General features: G+C 50.6%; 2 protein-coding genes across 3 annotated transcripts; one reads left to right on the top strand and one right to left on the bottom strand.

Moving 5' to 3' along the window:
• Window positions 1–4,322: 4,322 nt before the first annotated feature.
• CUNH11orf68 (chromosome unknown C11orf68 homolog) lies at window positions 4,323–6,575 on the bottom strand. 2 transcript variants are annotated; one of them, XM_031389284.1, is made up of 2 exons: window positions 6,311–6,575; window positions 4,323–5,692 (listed from the first exon to the last, which is right to left on the bottom strand). In XM_031389284.1, the coding sequence occupies exons 1-2, from the start codon at window positions 6,430–6,432 to the stop codon at window positions 5,287–5,289; spliced, it is 528 nt and encodes a 175-aa protein (XP_031245144.1). In that variant the 5' UTR covers window positions 6,433–6,575; the 3' UTR covers window positions 4,323–5,286. The 2 variants fall into 2 exon arrangements, with proteins under 2 accessions (XP_031245144.1, XP_031245142.1); XM_031389282.1 differs by having other exon boundaries at window positions 4,323–5,678; window positions 6,311–6,559.
• Window positions 6,576–6,610: 35 nt separating this feature from the next.
• On the top strand, window positions 6,611–8,896 carry Drap1 (DR1 associated protein 1). Its single transcript, XM_031389285.1, has 7 exons — window positions 6,611–6,923; window positions 7,167–7,239; window positions 7,326–7,419; window positions 7,705–7,824; window positions 7,949–8,042; window positions 8,172–8,260; window positions 8,677–8,896. Exons 1-7 carry the CDS (start codon window positions 6,882–6,884, stop codon window positions 8,780–8,782), a joined length of 618 nt encoding a protein of 205 aa, XP_031245145.1. The 5' UTR covers window positions 6,611–6,881; the 3' UTR covers window positions 8,783–8,896.
• Window positions 8,897–17,491: the final 8,595 nt, after the last annotated feature.

Raw genomic sequence — 17,491 nt, 5'->3', positions numbered from 1 at the left:
TGTGATTCTGAGAACCTAACTTGTGTGCTTCACAAGTTGATCCTATGTCCCCGCAGGGAAAATTTCTTTCTGCAGTACCTCTGCCCTCAAGAGCACTTTCATTAGCAAGACTTAACCATGTATGGGATGCTCTAGAGTTGAATGATCGGAGTTCAAATCTTGGCTCTGACTTATGCTTGCTCTGCAACCTTGAGACAATTAATTGGAATTCTCTGGGACTCTGTTGTTTCCTTTTCTGCAAAAAATGGTAAGACTAACAGAGCTGGAGGCTGGAGAAGGGGCACACAGGAGTTAAGCACTAGCCACTGCAGAGGAAGCAGGTTTGATTCCAAGCATCCACATGGCAGATCAAAACCATCTGTAACTCTAGTGTCAGGGAATCCAACATCCTCTTCTGGCTTCCCTGGATACAAAGAACACATGTGGCACACAGACATACTCACAGGAACATCCATACACATAAAATAATTTAAAAATAGCCGGGTGGCGCACACCTTTAATCCCAGCACTTGGGAGGCAGAGGTAGGTGGATTTCTGAGTTTGAGGCCAGCCTGGACTACAGAGTTTGTTCCAGGACAGCCAGGGATATACAGAGAAACCCTGTCTCGAAAAACCAAAAAAATAAAATAAAATAAAATAAAAATAAAAGTAAAAGGAGCTTAGATAACGTGTGACTTTCATACAATCAGCCTGGATTCAAGAATGTTATTTGGGCCTGGAGAGATGGCTCAGTGGTTAAGAGCATTGACTGCACTTCCAGAGGTCCTGAGTTCAATTCCCAGTAACCACATGGTGGCTCATAACCATTTGTAATGGGATCAGATGCCCTCTTCTAGTGTGTCTGAAGATAGCTACAGTGTACTCATATACATAAATCTTAAAAAAAAAAAAAAATCAAAAATGTTATTTGGTGCTTGCGCCAGGCTTGACTCTGACCTGGGTGCTGAAGGTTGCCTGGGGACAAAACAATCCTGTCCTTGAGGGTCTGCAGACATATAGATGAAAGCCACACATGGGAGAGCCACAGTTAGTGGCTCTGAGATGTGCCAGTAGCTAGCAGTGATGGTGTCAGGCATGCCAACAGAGGCTACCCATTAACAAAGGCGTCAAAGTGGGAAAGGGCAGAACGTGGGCAGGAAAGCCATGCTCTAGAGCAAAGAGAAAGAGAAAGCGGAGAGATCAAACAGGTGGGACTCACAATACCTGGATCTGAGGCAATTCTTTTATTTAATAATCTCTGAAGAGGTTATTCTGGCCTGGGAGATGAAATACAGACATTGCTCCAGCCTTGGTGGAGGACAGTCTGGGTCTGTAGTTTGGGGACCAGCAGGAGACAGCAATCAGCCAAGTGGTTGCTTAGTAACTGCTGACTCTGATGGGTACCACACAGCAGGTGTTTAAGAACAAAGAAGGCCCAAGGCCCCAGGCTCCATGCCAAGGTGGTAAAGGATATGCTAGTTGGCTTCAGTTGAGTGCAGGGACAAGGAAGATGTGCCTAAGGACAGTTAGAACAGCTGTTGGGGGTCTGGTCAATGCCAGCCCAGGACAGATGACCTTGTTTCTAGTTGCTGTAGAGAATCAGGAGTGTGGGCATCTCTAGATCTGTGGACCTGGCTCGTGTGATAGGACAGAGATGTGGGGTGGAGGAGCCAAGTTAATGGCTGTTGTCTTGGTTTGGGAGACAATGAGAAAGGACAAGGGGCCAGGCAAGGCTATAGAGATACAGAAGGATGTGTCAGGCTTCGTAAGGAAAGAAAGCCTGGGTTCTCTATGCCACATAGACATCTTTCTGGGAACACAAGACTTTGCCAGGATGCCACTCCTCTGCCTAGGGAGAGTTGGCCCACTTCAGTCAAGTACAAAGCATTGACAATCAGGCAGGCAGGGCACCTGGCTCCAACTCTGAGCTCTGGGGATTTCCCAAGTTTGGGCTGAGGTGGACTCAGTCCTGGGGAAGCTCAGGATAGGGAGGCAGCTGGGGAGGGGGTTAAGCTAGTATCTCATGACTCAGCCACTTCCACCCAGTCACCCCAGTGGCATCTCCGCTCCTCTGCTCCAAATTCCAATTTGGTGAGGCTGCTGGAGGCTGATTCAGCGCTGGCACGGCACGGGAGCAATATCTCAAGGAGCTTTCTGCCATCTTCTCTGGCCTCCAACCAAGGCTAGGGCAAGCACTGGTCTGGGGAGACAGGGTAGTGCATGAGCCAGGCCCCTAAGACTATGGTAGCCATGCACAAGAGGATGGCAAAAGACCATGTGAGTGTCCGTGCTCTATGGTTGTATATGTGTCTGTCAAGAACCACACTCTGCCTGAGAAGGGAAGGATCAGAGGCAAGACCCAGCTCTGCTCTCATACTGAATCACCCCGGATCATCCTTTCTCCTCTTGGCCTCAATTTCTGACTGTTGTTGTTGAGCTTGCTGTGTAGACCAGATTTTCCTCTAATTCCCAGAGATTCATTTGCTTTTGTCTGCTGGTACTGGACTTTAAGGCTTATACTATCACACATGGTAGCAGCCCCTTGACAGCAGGATGTGGTCAGCATCTCTTTAAAGAGGTCATGATAATTGAGTGATGCATGTGGAAAGTACTTTATAAACTGTTGAGTGGCTAGATAGGGTGGTAGAAGCGGATGCCAGTGCAAGGGCTTCTGGAAAAAACGATCCATGGATATTCAAGGTGTTTACTGGCTAGGTTGTTCCAGCCCTAGGTCCTGAAATCCAGCCCATCTCTTCTTAGAAATCTATGTGCCGTGCCTGGAACTGCAAGGACAGAGGGAGTGCCTCTATGTAAATTCTTTGGAACACACTTGGTGTTTCGAACTTGTAATCCTGGCACTCAAGAAGCTGTGGCAGAGAGCCGGGCAGTGGTGGCACATGCCTTTAATCCCAGCACTTGGGAGACAGAGGCAGGCGAATTTCTGAGTTCCAGGCCAGCCTAGTCTACAGAGTGAGTTCCAGGACAGCCAGGGCTACACAGAGAAACCCTGTCTTGAAAAAAAAAAACAAACAAAAAAGACAAAAACAAAACAAAAAATACCTGAGCAACTGAGATGGCTTAGATGATAAAAGTGCTTGTCTCACCGGAGCTGGATCCTTGGGAGCCATACAATGGAGGGAACTGACTTCCCTCTGACCTCCAAATGTGTATGAGGCAAAAGCAGCCTCTGTACCCAGGGCCCCAAAAAGTTATTTTATATTTTATAGTTTTCAATACTTTGTAAAGATTCACTTTTCCATGTATAGGAGTTTTGCCTGTATGTTAAGTCGGAACAGCATGTGTGCAGTTCTTGCAGAGGCCAGAAGAGGTCATCTTACCCCCTGGAATAGGAGTCAGAGGCTGTTAGTCATCACCATGTAAATTCTGGGAATCAAACTAAAGGTCTTCTGGAAGAACAATTAATGCTCTTCATTTTAATTTTTTTGACAATGCCATTTTTTAAGATTTATTTTATTTATTATATGTAAGTACACTGTAGCTGTCTCCAGACACCCCAGAAAAGGGTGTCAGATCTCATTACGGGTGGTTGTGAGCCACTATGTGGTTGCTGGGACTTGAACTCAGGACCTTCAGAAGAGCAGCCAGTGCTCTTAACCACTGAGCCATCTCACCAGCCCTTATTAATGCTTTTAACTGCTGAACTACATCACCACCTTCCTTGCCCCACCCCCATCCCTCTTTTGAGACAGGGTGTCATTGTATAGTACAGACTATCCTAGAACTCCAGAGACCCACCTGTCTCTGCCTCACAAGTACTGGGACAGGGTCTCTTTTTTATGTAGGTAACTGTCTGTCCTGGAACACCTTGTTAAACACCTTGAACTCACAAAGATCCAACTGCCTCTGCCTCCCAAGTGCTGGGATTGAAGGCATGTACCCCTATGAACAGAATTTTTTAAAAACCTAAAAGCTGGAGATGGTGGTACAGAATTTTAAACCCAGACTTTGGTAGGCAAAGACAAATAAATTTCTCTGAGTTACTAGCTAACCTAGGGTACACAGTAAGTTCCAGGCTACACAGACTTTTTCTTAATAAAATAAAATGTAAAACAAATATTCCTTGTGACCAAAAGACTGCCCTATTGAGCTTTCCTGGAAAGACCTAAGAAACTGACTTTGATGCACGGGGTACAGAGGGAGGACAGCTCTGAAGAGGTTCTCAGCAATGGAGCCTGGCCTCCGCAAAGCAGCACACCATCTTCACCACTGAGGAAGGAAAAGAAGGCCTACTCAGGCTAGAGCTGCCTCTTCTAGTCCTGTCTTTCCTCAAGAGCCAATGCAGGTAACCATCAGGACAGTATTTTTAAAAAACACTCAAGACACAGACCCAAGCTGTGTTTTATTGAAATGCCAGGAGCAGGCACATGTCAGGGTAGCCAGGGGAGGGGTGTTGGTCATACAGGCTCTGAGTATGCAGAGAGGAACTGACCCCACGTCCAGGACCCTGCATCTCCTCTTGGCCAGAACATGTATAGGTCCCAATAGCATGCTCAGTCCTGGAAGGGCCTGCCACCTGGGCTATGGCGGCTCCAAGGGCAGGGACTGGAAGCACTAAGTTCCCTCCCTTCTGAGGGAGGAAAGAAAAGGGAGAGTGCAGGCTAAGTATAGTGGGGACAGAGGTGGCCAGGGCAGACTTCCTCAAGTATCTCTGCACCCAAGCTGTGGTCCTGGGCAGTGGTGGGGAGCAGCATCACAGAGGGCAGCCGAGGGCCCGGCCCTCAGAGAGCCAGAGCCCCCACCTGTGAGGGTTGGAGTTGGCCCTACACAGAGAACAGAAGTTCAAAGGGACTGAGTGCAGGCAGTTCCCAAGTCAATGAGTCCTCAGAGCTAGGGAGCTCAGCCTTCTTGGGACAAGGAAGAGAAGAAAGGAGGATCCATCCCCAGCTGGGAAGCAAAAGATGGTCTCTCCTACTTGGCCCCATTAGGTCAGTTCTACATTGTTGGCACGATCCAGCACTCGAGAGCCACGGGCATTGCCTCCAAGCTGGAAACGGCTCTCATAGAGAGTGGGGCAAAGGTGCCAACGATTGGCTCGGTAGATGCCCAGGTAGGTGTAGACGTCAGGTTTGTAAGTGAGCAAGCACTTAATGCCCGCGGCACGGATGGCAGAATCTGCCTCCAGCACACCCAAGCGGTCCGTGAAGTCGTCCGTGTAAACACAGATGACCTGGCGCCCACCCTCCTTGGCCCGTGGGCTCACCTTGGCCACCTGAAGACGGCCCTCAACTACAGCCCTGGCAATGCCAGCCCACGCATGGTCCAGCTTGAAGCCAGGTGCCAGGTGAATCAGCCACTTGCCAGAGAGCACATGGTGGGTGATGGCCAGCTGGCGCAGGGTACCTGGTGTGATGGGTCGCCCACTGGTCTGCAGAGCCTCCCAGGCTGCCTGCAGCCCTTGTACATCCCCTGAGTTGGGAGTGTAACCCTGCCCATAGGCTGCAATCCAGCCCACAGGTTCAGAGTTGGGTGAACCTGGGTCCCCATAGCGAGTAACTTGAGATGGTGGGTACTTGGCCAACCAGGCATCCAGCTCTGTGGCAGGTGTAGTACGGGCATCAAATACCAGCCAGGGGTCCATGTCAGCTGCCATGGCTTCTGCAGCCAGGTGCTCGGCAGTGAAGCCATCCTCCCGGCCACCTGGAGAGTCCTCCTCTTCCAGCTCTTCGTTTGGCTCCATCCTGTTGTGAGGGAACTGAGTCAGAGGTTTGAGACAGTAAATAAAAAGTGTTGGGTCCTAGAGGGTGCCAGGCACTGCATTAAACTGTGGCCCTGGGCAAGACTTAATGTCTGCCTCAGTTGCTTCATCTTCTCAATGGGATAACAACTGATCCTGTCTAGATCTGTCTCTAGAATAAAATGCCTGAGGTGTAGTCGCTATTGTTAGCACTACGTTCACTGCTTACAAACAAGGAAATCGAACTTAGAAGAGGGGCTTGCCCAAGGTCAAGCCTGTAAAGAGCGTTAGAGCTTAAGTGTTAACTGGCACGGGACTCGACTCTGTTAGTGCGGCGCTGCAATTTAATGGACGTAGGCAAAACGCAGGTTCGCCAACCTCAGAGACGGGCTGTAGAGGGCCAGGCCTCCCACAGTGAACTATTTGGGGTACACTTAAACACCGTGACTCTGAGTCCCAGAGAGGACGGCGGCCCTGATATCAGGGACTCAATGGGCAACATCCGGACTCGAACCAGATAGGACAGAGCCTGCGCGAGGACCAGGCTCCAGCCCTACCACACCCGCCGCCATTAGAGCCCACAGCTTAAGGGTTGCCTCTACCCCAGAGCTGTCCCTCTCGCCGCCCCGCAGTCACCTCCGGCCTTCACTCCGTTCCGCGCTAACCCAACTTCGGGCCCGGCTCCGCTCCTGCCCCGGGTCCGCGCCGCCACCCCCGCCGCGCCCCGCCCCTGCCACGGCCGCCGCCGCCGCCGCCATCTTAGGGTCCCGCCACCTCAACAACAACTTTATAGACAAACACAGTCACGGGGCGGGGCCAGAGGCGGAACCAGAAGGCGAGGGGCGGGGGCTTCAGGGGAAGGGGCGGGCTGCGTCCGGGGGCGGAGCCAGCGCGAGAATCCCGGGAGGGGCAGGGCTTCGGGAGGCGGAGCTAACGTTCGTACTTTAGCTTGGGGGGCGGGTGGGCGTGGCGGCGGGCGAGCCCTGGGAAGGACGCGCACCGCCCTGGAGGATCCAAAGCCTGGCGCTTGGGTCGGGGGGGAGCGGCTTTCCTACGGGCGGCACTAGGACCCTGCGGGAAGTGGTGTGGGCGGAGTAGGCGGCACCAGGACCCGGGGGGAACCGCGGCGGGCCGGCGGCGAACAGGCCCGGGGCCCAGAGGCTGCGGGCGGCGGCGCTGGGCCCGGCGCAGCGAGAGAGGCCCCGAGATGCCAAGCAAGAAGAAGAAGTATAACGCGCGGTTTCCGCCGGTGAGCACGTGGCCGGGATGGGCCTCGGCAGGCTGGGCTCCTGGGAGGCTTGGGCCCAGGTCCTGCTGGTGGGGGGGCGGGTGCCTTTAGGTGTTCACGGCCTGACGCCCCGCCCCTTCCATGCCCTCCTGGCTCAGTGCCCCCCGCGCCCTTCTCCTTCTCCTTCTCCGGGGATACCCCCTGGTTCCCTCAGCCCCCCCTGTAGGGACGCAGGAGACGAGCTCTGTCCCCTTCCTTCGCCAGGCGCGGATCAAGAAGATCATGCAGACGGACGAAGAGATTGGGAAGGTGGCGGCAGCTGTGCCTGTCATCATCTGTATCCTACTAGGGGCTGGCTGGGCTGAGGGGCGTGGGGCGGGACTGCGGCACTCCCCCTTTTTGGATTCTCCTTGACGCCTTCAGCCCGGGCACTTGAGCTCTTCCTGGAGTCCCTGTTGAAGAAGGCTTGCCAGGTGACCCAGTCTCGGAATGCCAAAACCATGACCACGTCCCACCTGTGAGTGGCCGCTGAGCTGGGAGGGGCTTTTGAGGAGGCAGTGTTCTGACAGGGGGGAGTGGTGCGAGGCTGAGGGAAGCCAGCTTTGTGGGTTTGGGCTGATTAGGTTAGGAGAGATTAGGTATTTCGGAGATGAGCCGCCCTGCCTGCTCGCCCGGGAGACCTGGTGGAAGTGGAGAGGGGTGTTTTTCATGTTCCACCGTACCGACACGAAAAGGTTGTTTCTATCCTTCCATAAGTGTTTTGGGGGCCCTGTTTGAACACTTTCCTCTCCCACTTCTTCAGGAAGCAGTGCATAGAGCTCGAGCAGCAATTTGACTTCTTGAAAGACTTGGTGGCATCTGTGCCTGACATGCAGGGGGATGGGGAAGACAACCACATGGATGGGGACAAGGGTCCTCGAAGGTGGGTAACCAAGACCAGGTGTATAGGTGGGAAAGGCCAAGGCCATAGGGATTGGGGGTAGCTGGAGGGTGAGGGCTCGAGGGGGAGAGAGGCCTCTGGGCAGATGGACTGTACCTTCCCGAAGGGGCCGCAAGCCAGGCAGCAGTGGCAGGAAGAACGGAGGCACGGGAAGCAAAGGCAAAGACAAGAAACTGTCCGGGACAGACTCAGAACAGGAGGTGAGTAAGGCTGATGGGAAGGCCTGGCCTCCTCCTCCTCTACAGCCTCCATTACTCTCCCAGGGGTTTGGGCTCCCTAGAGATGGGTCCAGGCCGGCTCATTAACCCTGACCCCTGCTGTGCTCACAGGATGAGTCCGAGGACACGGATACCGATGGGGAAGGAGAGACACCACAGCCTCCACCCCAAGCCAGTCACCCTCCTGCCCACTTTCAGAGGTGAGCAACCCCAGCACACCAGAAAGGGGCATGCCAGACTCCCCAGAGCCAGTTAGTTTTACTTCCCAACCACTTGGTGGTGGTGGCTGATTTAGGGAATGGGAGGGGACGTTAAACACAAAAGTTTGTTCTGGTCGGGCGGTGGTGGTGCACACCTTTAATCCCAGCACTTGGGAGGCAGAGGCAGGTGGATTTCTGAGTTCGAGGCCAGCTTGGTCTACAGAGTGAGGTCCAGGACAGCCAGGGCTACAAAGAGAAACCCTGTCTCAAAAAAACCAAAAAAAAAGGGGGGGGCTCGTCTCCTGTGACGTGACAGGTGGCTTTGACCACCTCTGCCTCTGGAGGATGGGGGTGGGGCCTGTGGGTTGGGCATAGCACAGTGGCAAGCCTGATTTTCTCCATCTTCTGTCCTGCAGCCCTCCAACGCCCTTCATGCCCTTCACCTCTCCTCTGCCTTTGCCCCCCGCACCTCCCGGCCCCTCAGCCCCTGATGCAGAAGATGAAGAGGACTATGACTCCTAGCACCCTTTGCCCCTTTACCCCTGGCCATATGCTCTCTTTTAGTTAGTATTAATTGCTTTGGGGAGAAGAGAAAGATAGAATTGTTCTTAAATTTATTAAAAAAAAAAAAAAGGCTTTTGGTTTCTTTTCATGCTGTGTCCAGGACCTTGTGGCTTTATTCCTATTGCCCACCCACCTACCTCCCCACATGAGGGACAGCAGGGACAGTGTGGAGGTGCTAGTGATTGAGTAAGAATGGGGAGTCTGGCAGGAGTCTGGGGTACTACAAGAGGCACCAAAGAAAGGAATGTGGTCTAGGGACTGAGTTCCACATGCTGGAAGTGTTAAGGGATGACCTGTCAGGGTGTGGGACCTTGGGCAGCTTTCTTCCCCTTTCTGGACTGCTGAGAGGGGACAGATAGAGTCACTACTTAGACTGGGCCTTGAAAACTATAGTGCTCTGCAGCCATTGCCGTGGAGGGCGGAGTGCAGTGAGGAGACAGGGTCTTGAAGCATCTTTGGAGCCGAGCAGTGTGCCTAGTTGTGTATCTGAGCAGCCTGGGCAGCTTGTGTGCCTGGGCAAGTGGCACATCTTCAGGGAGCAGCAGTGCCGAGGGGAGCAGGAAGCCATGGCCTCCTGGGGTTCCCGACGTCTAGAAGACCTAGAGGGGATGCTAAGTCATCTGTTGACAAGCTCACTGGCTTCCTCCTGATGGAGGCATTTATTCGGAGACCCTTGAGGATGTGCTAGGTGTGAGGGTAAGGACGATGGTGGCTACAGTCTGGGGAGACCCAGGGCTCTTTGGCCTTAGGCTTGAAGACAGGCTGCGAAGGCCCAAGGGAGGGTATCAGGAAGCACCTTTTCTCATTTCCTGCTGCTCTTTGGCAGGGGTGGGACCCTTTTCCAGCTGAGGGTCACAGGAGGAAAAGACAAGATTTAGCTTGAAGATCTCAGGTTTGGCTGTGATGAATTTGGGGTGCTCTTGAGGACAATGAAGGAAATGTGGATTGGTCTTGACAGTTGAGGCCTGGAGACAGGTGTATGGACTTGAAGGGCAAGGCACCAGACACAAGAACTGCCAGCCCCTGAGCTATCCAGATGGTCTGGTAGAGGGAAAGGACAGCTGTCCAAAGTATCCCTCAAGGAAGTCTCCCCGAAGAGGAGAGCTTCTGAACCAGTGTGTCAGCAGTTATGGAGGGTGTGGGGAGCGGAGGCCAGAAGAGGGCATTGAATCCCCTGGAACCAGAGTTATATAGAGATGGTTGCCAGCCACCTTGTGAGTCCTGTGTCTGAATCGTGGGTCTTTTGGAAGGACTCTCAACTGCTGAGCCATGGCGCACGCCTTTAATCCCAGCACTTGGGAGGCAGAGGCAGGCGGATTTCTGAGTTCGAGGCCAGCCTGGTCTACAGAGTGAGTTCCAGGACAGCCAGGGCTACACAGAGAAACCCTGTCTCGAAAAAAAAAAAAAAGTAGGACTTACTTTTAGTTTTGTATGTGTGAGAAAGTATGTGTGTTCATGCATATGTACAAACAGCTAACACAGATAATAATGAGCCTGAGAAAGTGTGTGCATGCACATGCATGTGTATACACAGCTAACAGATAATAATGAGCCCCACATTACAGGTGAGAAGGCAAAGAAGCTATCGAACTTGTCAAAGACTAGTAAGTATAGGTGTGTGTGTGTGTGTGTGTGTGTATACCATAGGTGCCCTCATAGATGGGAGGTGTTGAATCTCCCAGGAGCTGGAGTTACAGGAATTTGGAAGTGTTTATTGTGAGTTCTGGGAACCAAACTCGGGCCCTGTGGAAGAGCACTGTACATTCCTAACTACTGAGCCATCTCTCCAGCCCCACATCAGTCATTTTCTATCACAGGGCCTCAGAACAATGGGAAAGGGCTGGAATCCTCGTCAGAGGGCACAAGGCTTAAAAGGGCAATGCTGCTGGCAGGGCCAGGCCTCTGGATACATCCTAGAGTGGAGACAGATACTGTGGCTCTCTAGGTACCATCAATTATCAAGGAGAGGCAGTCTATCTTACTGGCCTGTTGAGGAGCCAGTAGCCATAAGAGAGCCTCAAGCCTAGGTCTATGTGACTACTTCAGCCCTGAGTGTGGCACAGTTAGAATCTAAAGACCACAACTCTCCCTGTCAATGGGGAAAATGGGGAAAGGGCCCTGCAGCTCCCTGCAGGATTTGTTAAGCAAACACACAGAGGAGAGATGGGCTTCCAGGCACCCACTAGAAAGGAGCCTGAGCAAGGTCTGACTTCACCTCATGCTAGGGATGATGTGTGAACACAGAAGTCATACCCTGCTGGTGGCTATGTTGCTTGGGACCCTCTTTGGAAAATCATTTGGTAGTTGCTCACCTACTCTATTGACATACTTATTTTACCCATAATCCCATTGGTTTCCTCTTAGACCACTTTCCAAGAGAAGTCTAGGCATGTGTCCTCCAAAAGATATGAAGAAGAGTACTCATATTTGGGCATGGCAGGGGGGAGGAGGGAAACTAAGATAGGAGCACCAGGTCCAGGAATTCAAGGACACAACAGTTAAACAAAATAAAACACCTTTAAGAAGGAGTTGGGAAATGGTTCAGAAGTTAAGAGAATTGGATGGTTTTCCAGAGGACCCACGTTTGATTCCCAGTACCTACAAAGTGGCTTACAATTGTAACTCAAGTTCCAGAGGATCTGATGTCCTCTTCCGTCATCCTCAGGCACCAGGCATGTAAATAAATAAATTAAAAAAGAAAAAGATGCTTATAGTCTCTGATGAAACCAGCCTGATGCCCATACACAGGGCATACATGAACACATGGATAAACATATGCATGTGTGTGACAGGCAGAAAACAGTGAAAGCTGGGCAGTGGTGGCGCACACCTTTATTCCCAGCACTTAGGAGGCAGAGGCAGGCGGATTTCTGAGTTGGAGGCCAGGCTGGTCTATAGAGTGAGTTCCAGGACAGCCAGGGCTATACAGAGAAATCCTGTTTCCAAAAACCAAAAGAAAGAAAGAGAAAGAAGAAAAAGAAAAGAAAACAGTGAAAGAGAGTGAGAGGCTATGTGTGGTAAATGTCTTTAATTTCAGTCCTCGGGAGGCAGAGGCAGGAGGATCTCTCTGAATGAAAACCCAGCCTGATCTACAGAGCAAGTTTGAAACCACTTCGAGTCACATTTTGGGACCCTACTTAAAAAAAAAAAACAAAAAAACAAAAAAACAAAAAAACCAAGCCCTTGTTACATACAATAGGGCAATCTTATAGATCATGCTAAGCAACTACCAAAAAAGTCCACTGGATGATGTAATGAATTTAAATGAAGTTAAAAAATTCAGGGGCCAGCAATAGCAGCAGACACCTGTAACTCTAATACTTAGGCAGAGACAGGAGAATCCCAGGTTCAAGGCTACTGGGCTACAATGTGAGAGGCTGTTCAAAAACAAGATCAGGAACAAGAAGAACTGGTCTATGGTGGTAGAAGTTAGCAAGGCCATTAGGGTTTGGGATCAGCTGAAGGACACAGCTATAAATTCCATGTTGGTCACATACATTGAACTATACATTTAAGATCTGTACATTTTATAAGGATGTAGGCTGGGCTGGTCCAGTTAAAAGTGCTTGCTTTTCTCTTCCAGAGGTTTTGAGTTTGGTTCCCAGCACCCACATTAGGCAACTCACCATTGCCTACAACTCCCGCTTCAGGGGAACTGATGCCCTCAAGTGGCCTCTGCAGGCACTGCATGCACTCAAGCATGTATACACACTGGCATATAAAGAAATAAATCTCGGGCTGGTGAGATGGCTCAGCGAGTAAGAGCTCTGCTCTTCCAGAGGTCCTGAGTTCAATTCCCAGCAACCACATGGTGGCTCGCAAACATCTGAAATGGGTGGGATCCAATGCTGTCTTCTGGTGTGTCTGAAGACAGCTACAGTGTACTCATATACATAAAGTAAATAAATCTTAAAAAAAAAAAAAAGAAAGAAAGAAATCTCTGTCTAGTGTGGACACACCTTTAATCCTCAACCTCTGGAGGCACATTCAGGCAGATCTCTGATTTTGAGGCCAGTCTGGTGTATGTAGTGAGTTCCAGGCCAGTCAGAAACACACAGTTCCTGTCTCAAAACTACAAAACAACAAAACAACAAATAAATTTCTAAAAAAAAAGGGGGGGGAGGGGACCTAAGAACTTCTCTATCCTCAGCACTGAGTGTTCTAAATGGTATAATTCTGCAAACAGAATGTTCTTGGAGTTTATATCTGAAGAGGACACAGATGATAGCATCCAGAAATAGCATGTCAGATGGTGATTCGTATTGTGGAGAACATAGGGAAGAGTGGGGGGTGCCCAGGGCAGGAAGAGGGTGACCTAGAATTCTGCACCAGGCGTGGAAACAACTTCAATAAGGTAAGAAGATTTGAGTAAAAATCCTAGTGAGTAGGGAGTGAGCCGACAGAGCTCTGTGGGGAAGGCGTGGCTGGGAGGACGGAAGTACTTATAGGGCATTGCTCAGTTCCCTTTCTTTTCTAGCCTCCACCTCCTCAGCCACTGCCTAGAGCCTGACTCAGCCCCACTTTAGCAGATGGGTATCCTCATGGCTACTGGCTGTCCTCCTGGCCCAGAAGTTTAGGATCTTCGTGTCGTGGTGGGACACTGTTTACAGTGCATTTGCCTAGGGTACTGCTTGGCCTGGAGCCTCAGAGGCCAGGGGAGAGGGCAGTGGGAGGAGAGCTGTGAGTCTGAGTGATCTCACCCACCTCCCTTGAATATGTCTTCCAAGCCTGGATGACATTTCCCTCCCCCTCTCTTGGCATCACCTTCCACCTCTAGTGGGAAGGTATTACAGCCTCATCAATACCAGGGAGTGCTAGATCCAAGTCCCCTGTTGGATGCCTGCCCTTCAGAGCCATCTTCTAGAGGGAGTATCCCCACCACCGCCAGCTTACAGATGAGGAAGTGAAGTGAGCACCAAGTTTTCCCACTGGCAGAGTTGCCAATGGGGGCTTAATACATCTCATGTGGGAACAGGGTTGCCACTGTCCCCAGACCTGTGTCTTCGCTGGAGCAGGAAACAGAGCTGTGGGACCCAGATGTGACCAATGTGCCCACTCTTGTAGGTGATGGGCATATACCCTGGCTGGGGAAGAACACTCATGGTCCTGGTACTCTCTTCCTTTGGTAACAATAGGTCTGCACTTGCTCACAGACTCCTTATAGCTGTTGTGTGCGCAGGGCCCTTTGGGGGGAGCTATGTTTATATTCTCAAATCACAGCTCTTCTTCCTGTGTGGCTATTCATGTATGTGAAAATGGTCTTTTATTTTTAAACTAAATTGTACCTGGCTCCTAGCGCCTTTCCCAACCTTCTGCCCCACAACTAACTCCACTGGCTTACCTGGAACTCTCTCTGTAGTCTAGTCCAGGATAGCCTTGAACACCCAGAGATCTACCTGCTTCTGCCTTCCAAATGCTGGGGTTAAAGGTATATGCCACCATGTCCTACTCCAGTGTCATCTAATTATTTTAAAAAATTAGCTAGTATGGGTGGTTCTCTTGCCTGCATGGATGTTATGTGTGCCCAGTGCATGTGGAGGCTCTTGGGCCCCCTGGAACTGGAGTCACAGGTGGTTGGGAATTCTCATGTGGGCATTGGGAATTTAACCTGGATTCTTTGGAAGAGCAGTCAGTGCTGTTAACTGCTGAGCAATCTCTCCAGTCCCTCAAATGTAATTTTAAAAAACTGAATAATCGCTGGACATAGTAACACATACCTAATCTCTATGAGTTCGAGGCCAGCCTGGTCTACAAAGTGAGTTACAGGATAGCCAGGGCTGCATAGTGAAATCCTGTTTCAAAATGCCAAACAAACAAACAAACAAACAAACAGAAATAAACACTATTCCTGAGCCATGTCAGCAATCAGAGAATTGCAAAGAAAACCCCCCATCCTGCTGACAAGGGCAGAAAGTCTGCCAAGGGCTGGAGAGACGGCTTAGCAATGAAGAGCACTGGATCTTCTTCTAGAGAACATGTCAGCTCACAACCATCCATTGCTCCACTTCTGAGGGATCCAGCATCCTCTCTGACTTCTTCAAGCACCAGGTATGCACATGGCACACAGTCATATGTAGTGGTTTGAATATGTTTGGCTTAGGGAGTGGCATTATTTGGAGGTGTGGCCTTGGAATGGGCGTGTCCTGTGGGTGTGGGCTTAAGACCCTCATCTCAGCTGCCTGAAAGTCAGTATTCTGCTAGCAGCCTTTAGAGTAAGATGTACAACTCTGCCAGGCAGTGGTGATGCAAGTTTGGTTTTTTGTTTGTTTGTTTATTTGTTATTTTTTGGGTTTTGTTTGTTTGGTTGTTTTTGGAGACAGGATTTCTCTGTGTAGCCTTGGCTGTCCTGGAACTCACTCTATAGACCAGGTTGGCCTTGAACTCAGAAATCCACCTGCCTCTGTCTCCCAAGTGCTGGGATTAAAGGCATGCGACACCGCTGACCAGTGCAGGCTAGTATTATTAATAGCTGATGTGTCTCTCCAGCTCATTGTTGTCTTCTAGAATGACTTAAAATGATTTGTCTTGGTTTTGGTTTGGATTTGGATTTGGTTTGGTTTGGTTTGCTTTTTTTGTTTTGCTTTGTTTTGTTTTTTAGATAGCCCTGGCTGTCCTGAAACTCACTCTATAGACCAGACTGGCCTTTAACTCAGAGATCCTCCTGCATTCTGAGTCCAGGGAATAGTTCTGAGCCTTGCCCTGTGGTTTTTTTAATAATGAATTAAACTGACTGTCTGGCCTTGCTAAGTTAGCCAAGCCTTCTACACAGGCTGGGTGCTCTTTGGGGTCTGTCTTCTTTCGGTCACTCAATGTATTTGCTGAGCATCTACTTGGTGCACCTGCCCAGCTCCTGTTCCTGGAGATGAGTCAGACACAGCTGTTGTCCTGCCTGTGTGACACATGGGTGGGACAGGGCTGACGAGCAGAGCTAAACAAATAGGCAACACTTAATGCTTGGTGTCCAGTGCTGGCAGAAAGCGACACCAGGACTGGAGTGAGAGAAACCTGCCAGCTCCACCTTTCATGCTGGGAACCAAAGGATGCTATTGGTGACAGACCCAAGTGCCAGTTCTTGGGGGTGAGGCAGTGGTCCCTGATTCTAGCCACAGGTTCCCCTTTACCCACCATCTTACTTGGTTTCTTAGACTTGTTTTCTATACACACCACACTTTTTTCTTTGAAACAGGGTCTCACTGTGTAGCAGTGTCTGGCCTGGAACTTGCTAAGTTAACCAAGCTGGCCTCCACAGAGACCAGCTGGCCTCTCTCTGCCTCCACCTTCTGGATACTGTGAGTAAAGCTACTCTAAACATTTCACTGTTGGAGTCTGCTTTGATCCTTGGTGTATGTACACTGAAGTGGGATTGCTAGATAACATGGGGTGGTGGTTTGAATAAGAATGGCCCCTGCAGGCTCATAAATTTAAATGACTTAGTTACCAGGTGGGCTGTCTAGGCATTATTAGGAGGGGTGGCCTTGTTGGAGTAGGGGTGTCAGTAAGGGTCCTATACTAGGACTAGTCTTGCACTTTCTCTCTGTTTGAGGAGAGAATGTAAGCTCTCAAATAGCACTCCAACACCATTGCTGCCTGCCTCTTGCCATGGCCCCTGCCCTGATGGCCATGGACTGTGAGTAACCGCTCACCCATACTGGTATCTTACTTTGGCACGTTGTTGGTTCTCTGTCTGGGGTGAGAGGATGTTTCTTCTTATCTCCCCAGGAATGATGTCATACAACAACCTTGTGCCACAAAAAGGAAGGCACGAAGCTGTGCGTGTCATGGTGCACTTGTGACAGTCTGAGGACTTGGATCTGTCCTCTTCGACCATATGGGTCCTCCTTCTTCCATGCAGAGGACAAAGTCAGGTCATCGGGCTGAGAAGACACATCCTAACACAGCCAGCTCCCAGCCACATCCTAACTCTGCCTAGCTAGACTGTAAGGAGCCCTCTATGCCTTAGAGAACGGGCCTAGGGAACAAGTAAGGTTGCCAAGTTCACTTGTTAACTTTTGTCCGCACCTTGACCTCTCAGTGGCTCTTGTCACAGTTAGTCACTTCCCTCTTGTTGAAATACTGTTCCTTTGGCTGGGAGCCCTTACTTACCCAGAAGTCTTTGCTCTCTTGTTGTTGTTTGTTTTTGAGACAGAGTCTCTATACATAGTCCTGAGTGTCCTAGAACTTACCATATAGAGCAGGCTGGTCCTGAACTCACAACAGAGATCCTCCTGCCTCTGCACCCAAGTGCTAGGATTAAAGGTGTGTGCCACCTCGACCAGCCAAAGCATGCTGGCCACTTTAACCTGGACTCCGTGACCTCCCCTGACTCCAGAGTATCCTGACTTTTGTTCTCCTCTCTCAGCACCTCTCAGCTCAAGGGTATTACAATAGTCCCCTGACAAGTCTCTTCCCTAGACAGTCACATTTAACTTCCCACTAGCAGCCAGTGTTGGGGTCCTAAAGTCACTAAATAATCTCTGCTGAGCCAGGCAGTGGTGGTGAAAGACCCCTGTGGGGAGACCCCCACTAGGGAGGATGTGCACCCAAGGAATCACGATAGACCGTCTTGATATATTTACAAGAGGTAGTTTTAAGCCGGGTGGTGGTGGCCCACGCCTTTAGTCCCAGCACTTGGGAGGCAGAGGCAGGCGGATTTCTGAGTTCGAGGCC

The sequence above is a fragment of the Mastomys coucha genome, unplaced genomic scaffold (assembly GCF_008632895.1).
Source record: "Mastomys coucha isolate ucsf_1 unplaced genomic scaffold, UCSF_Mcou_1 pScaffold21, whole genome shotgun sequence".
NCBI lineage: Eukaryota > Metazoa > Chordata > Mammalia > Rodentia > Muridae > Mastomys > Mastomys coucha.
Note: the sequence above shows the minus strand (reverse complement) of the source record. Positions and strands in the feature narration are given on the sequence as shown.

Coding starts and splice junctions, on each gene's coding strand:
- CUNH11orf68 (XM_031389282.1), bottom strand. CDS start 6,432: ATGGCGGCGGCGGCGGCGGCCGTGGCAGGGGCGGGGCGCGGCGGGGGT. Junction 5,679..6,310: donor GAACGGAGTGAAGGCCGGAG/GTGACTGCGGGG, acceptor CCCTCACAACAG/GATGGAGCCAAACGAAGAGC.
- Drap1 (XM_031389285.1), top strand. CDS start 6,882: ATGCCAAGCAAGAAGAAGAAGTATAACGCGCGGTTTCCGCCG. Junction 7,825..7,948: donor GGGGACAAGGGTCCTCGAAG/GTGGGTAACCAA, acceptor ACCTTCCCGAAG/GGGCCGCAAGCCAGGCAGCA. Junction 8,261..8,676: donor CCTCCTGCCCACTTTCAGAG/GTGAGCAACCCC, acceptor TCTGTCCTGCAG/CCCTCCAACGCCCTTCATGC.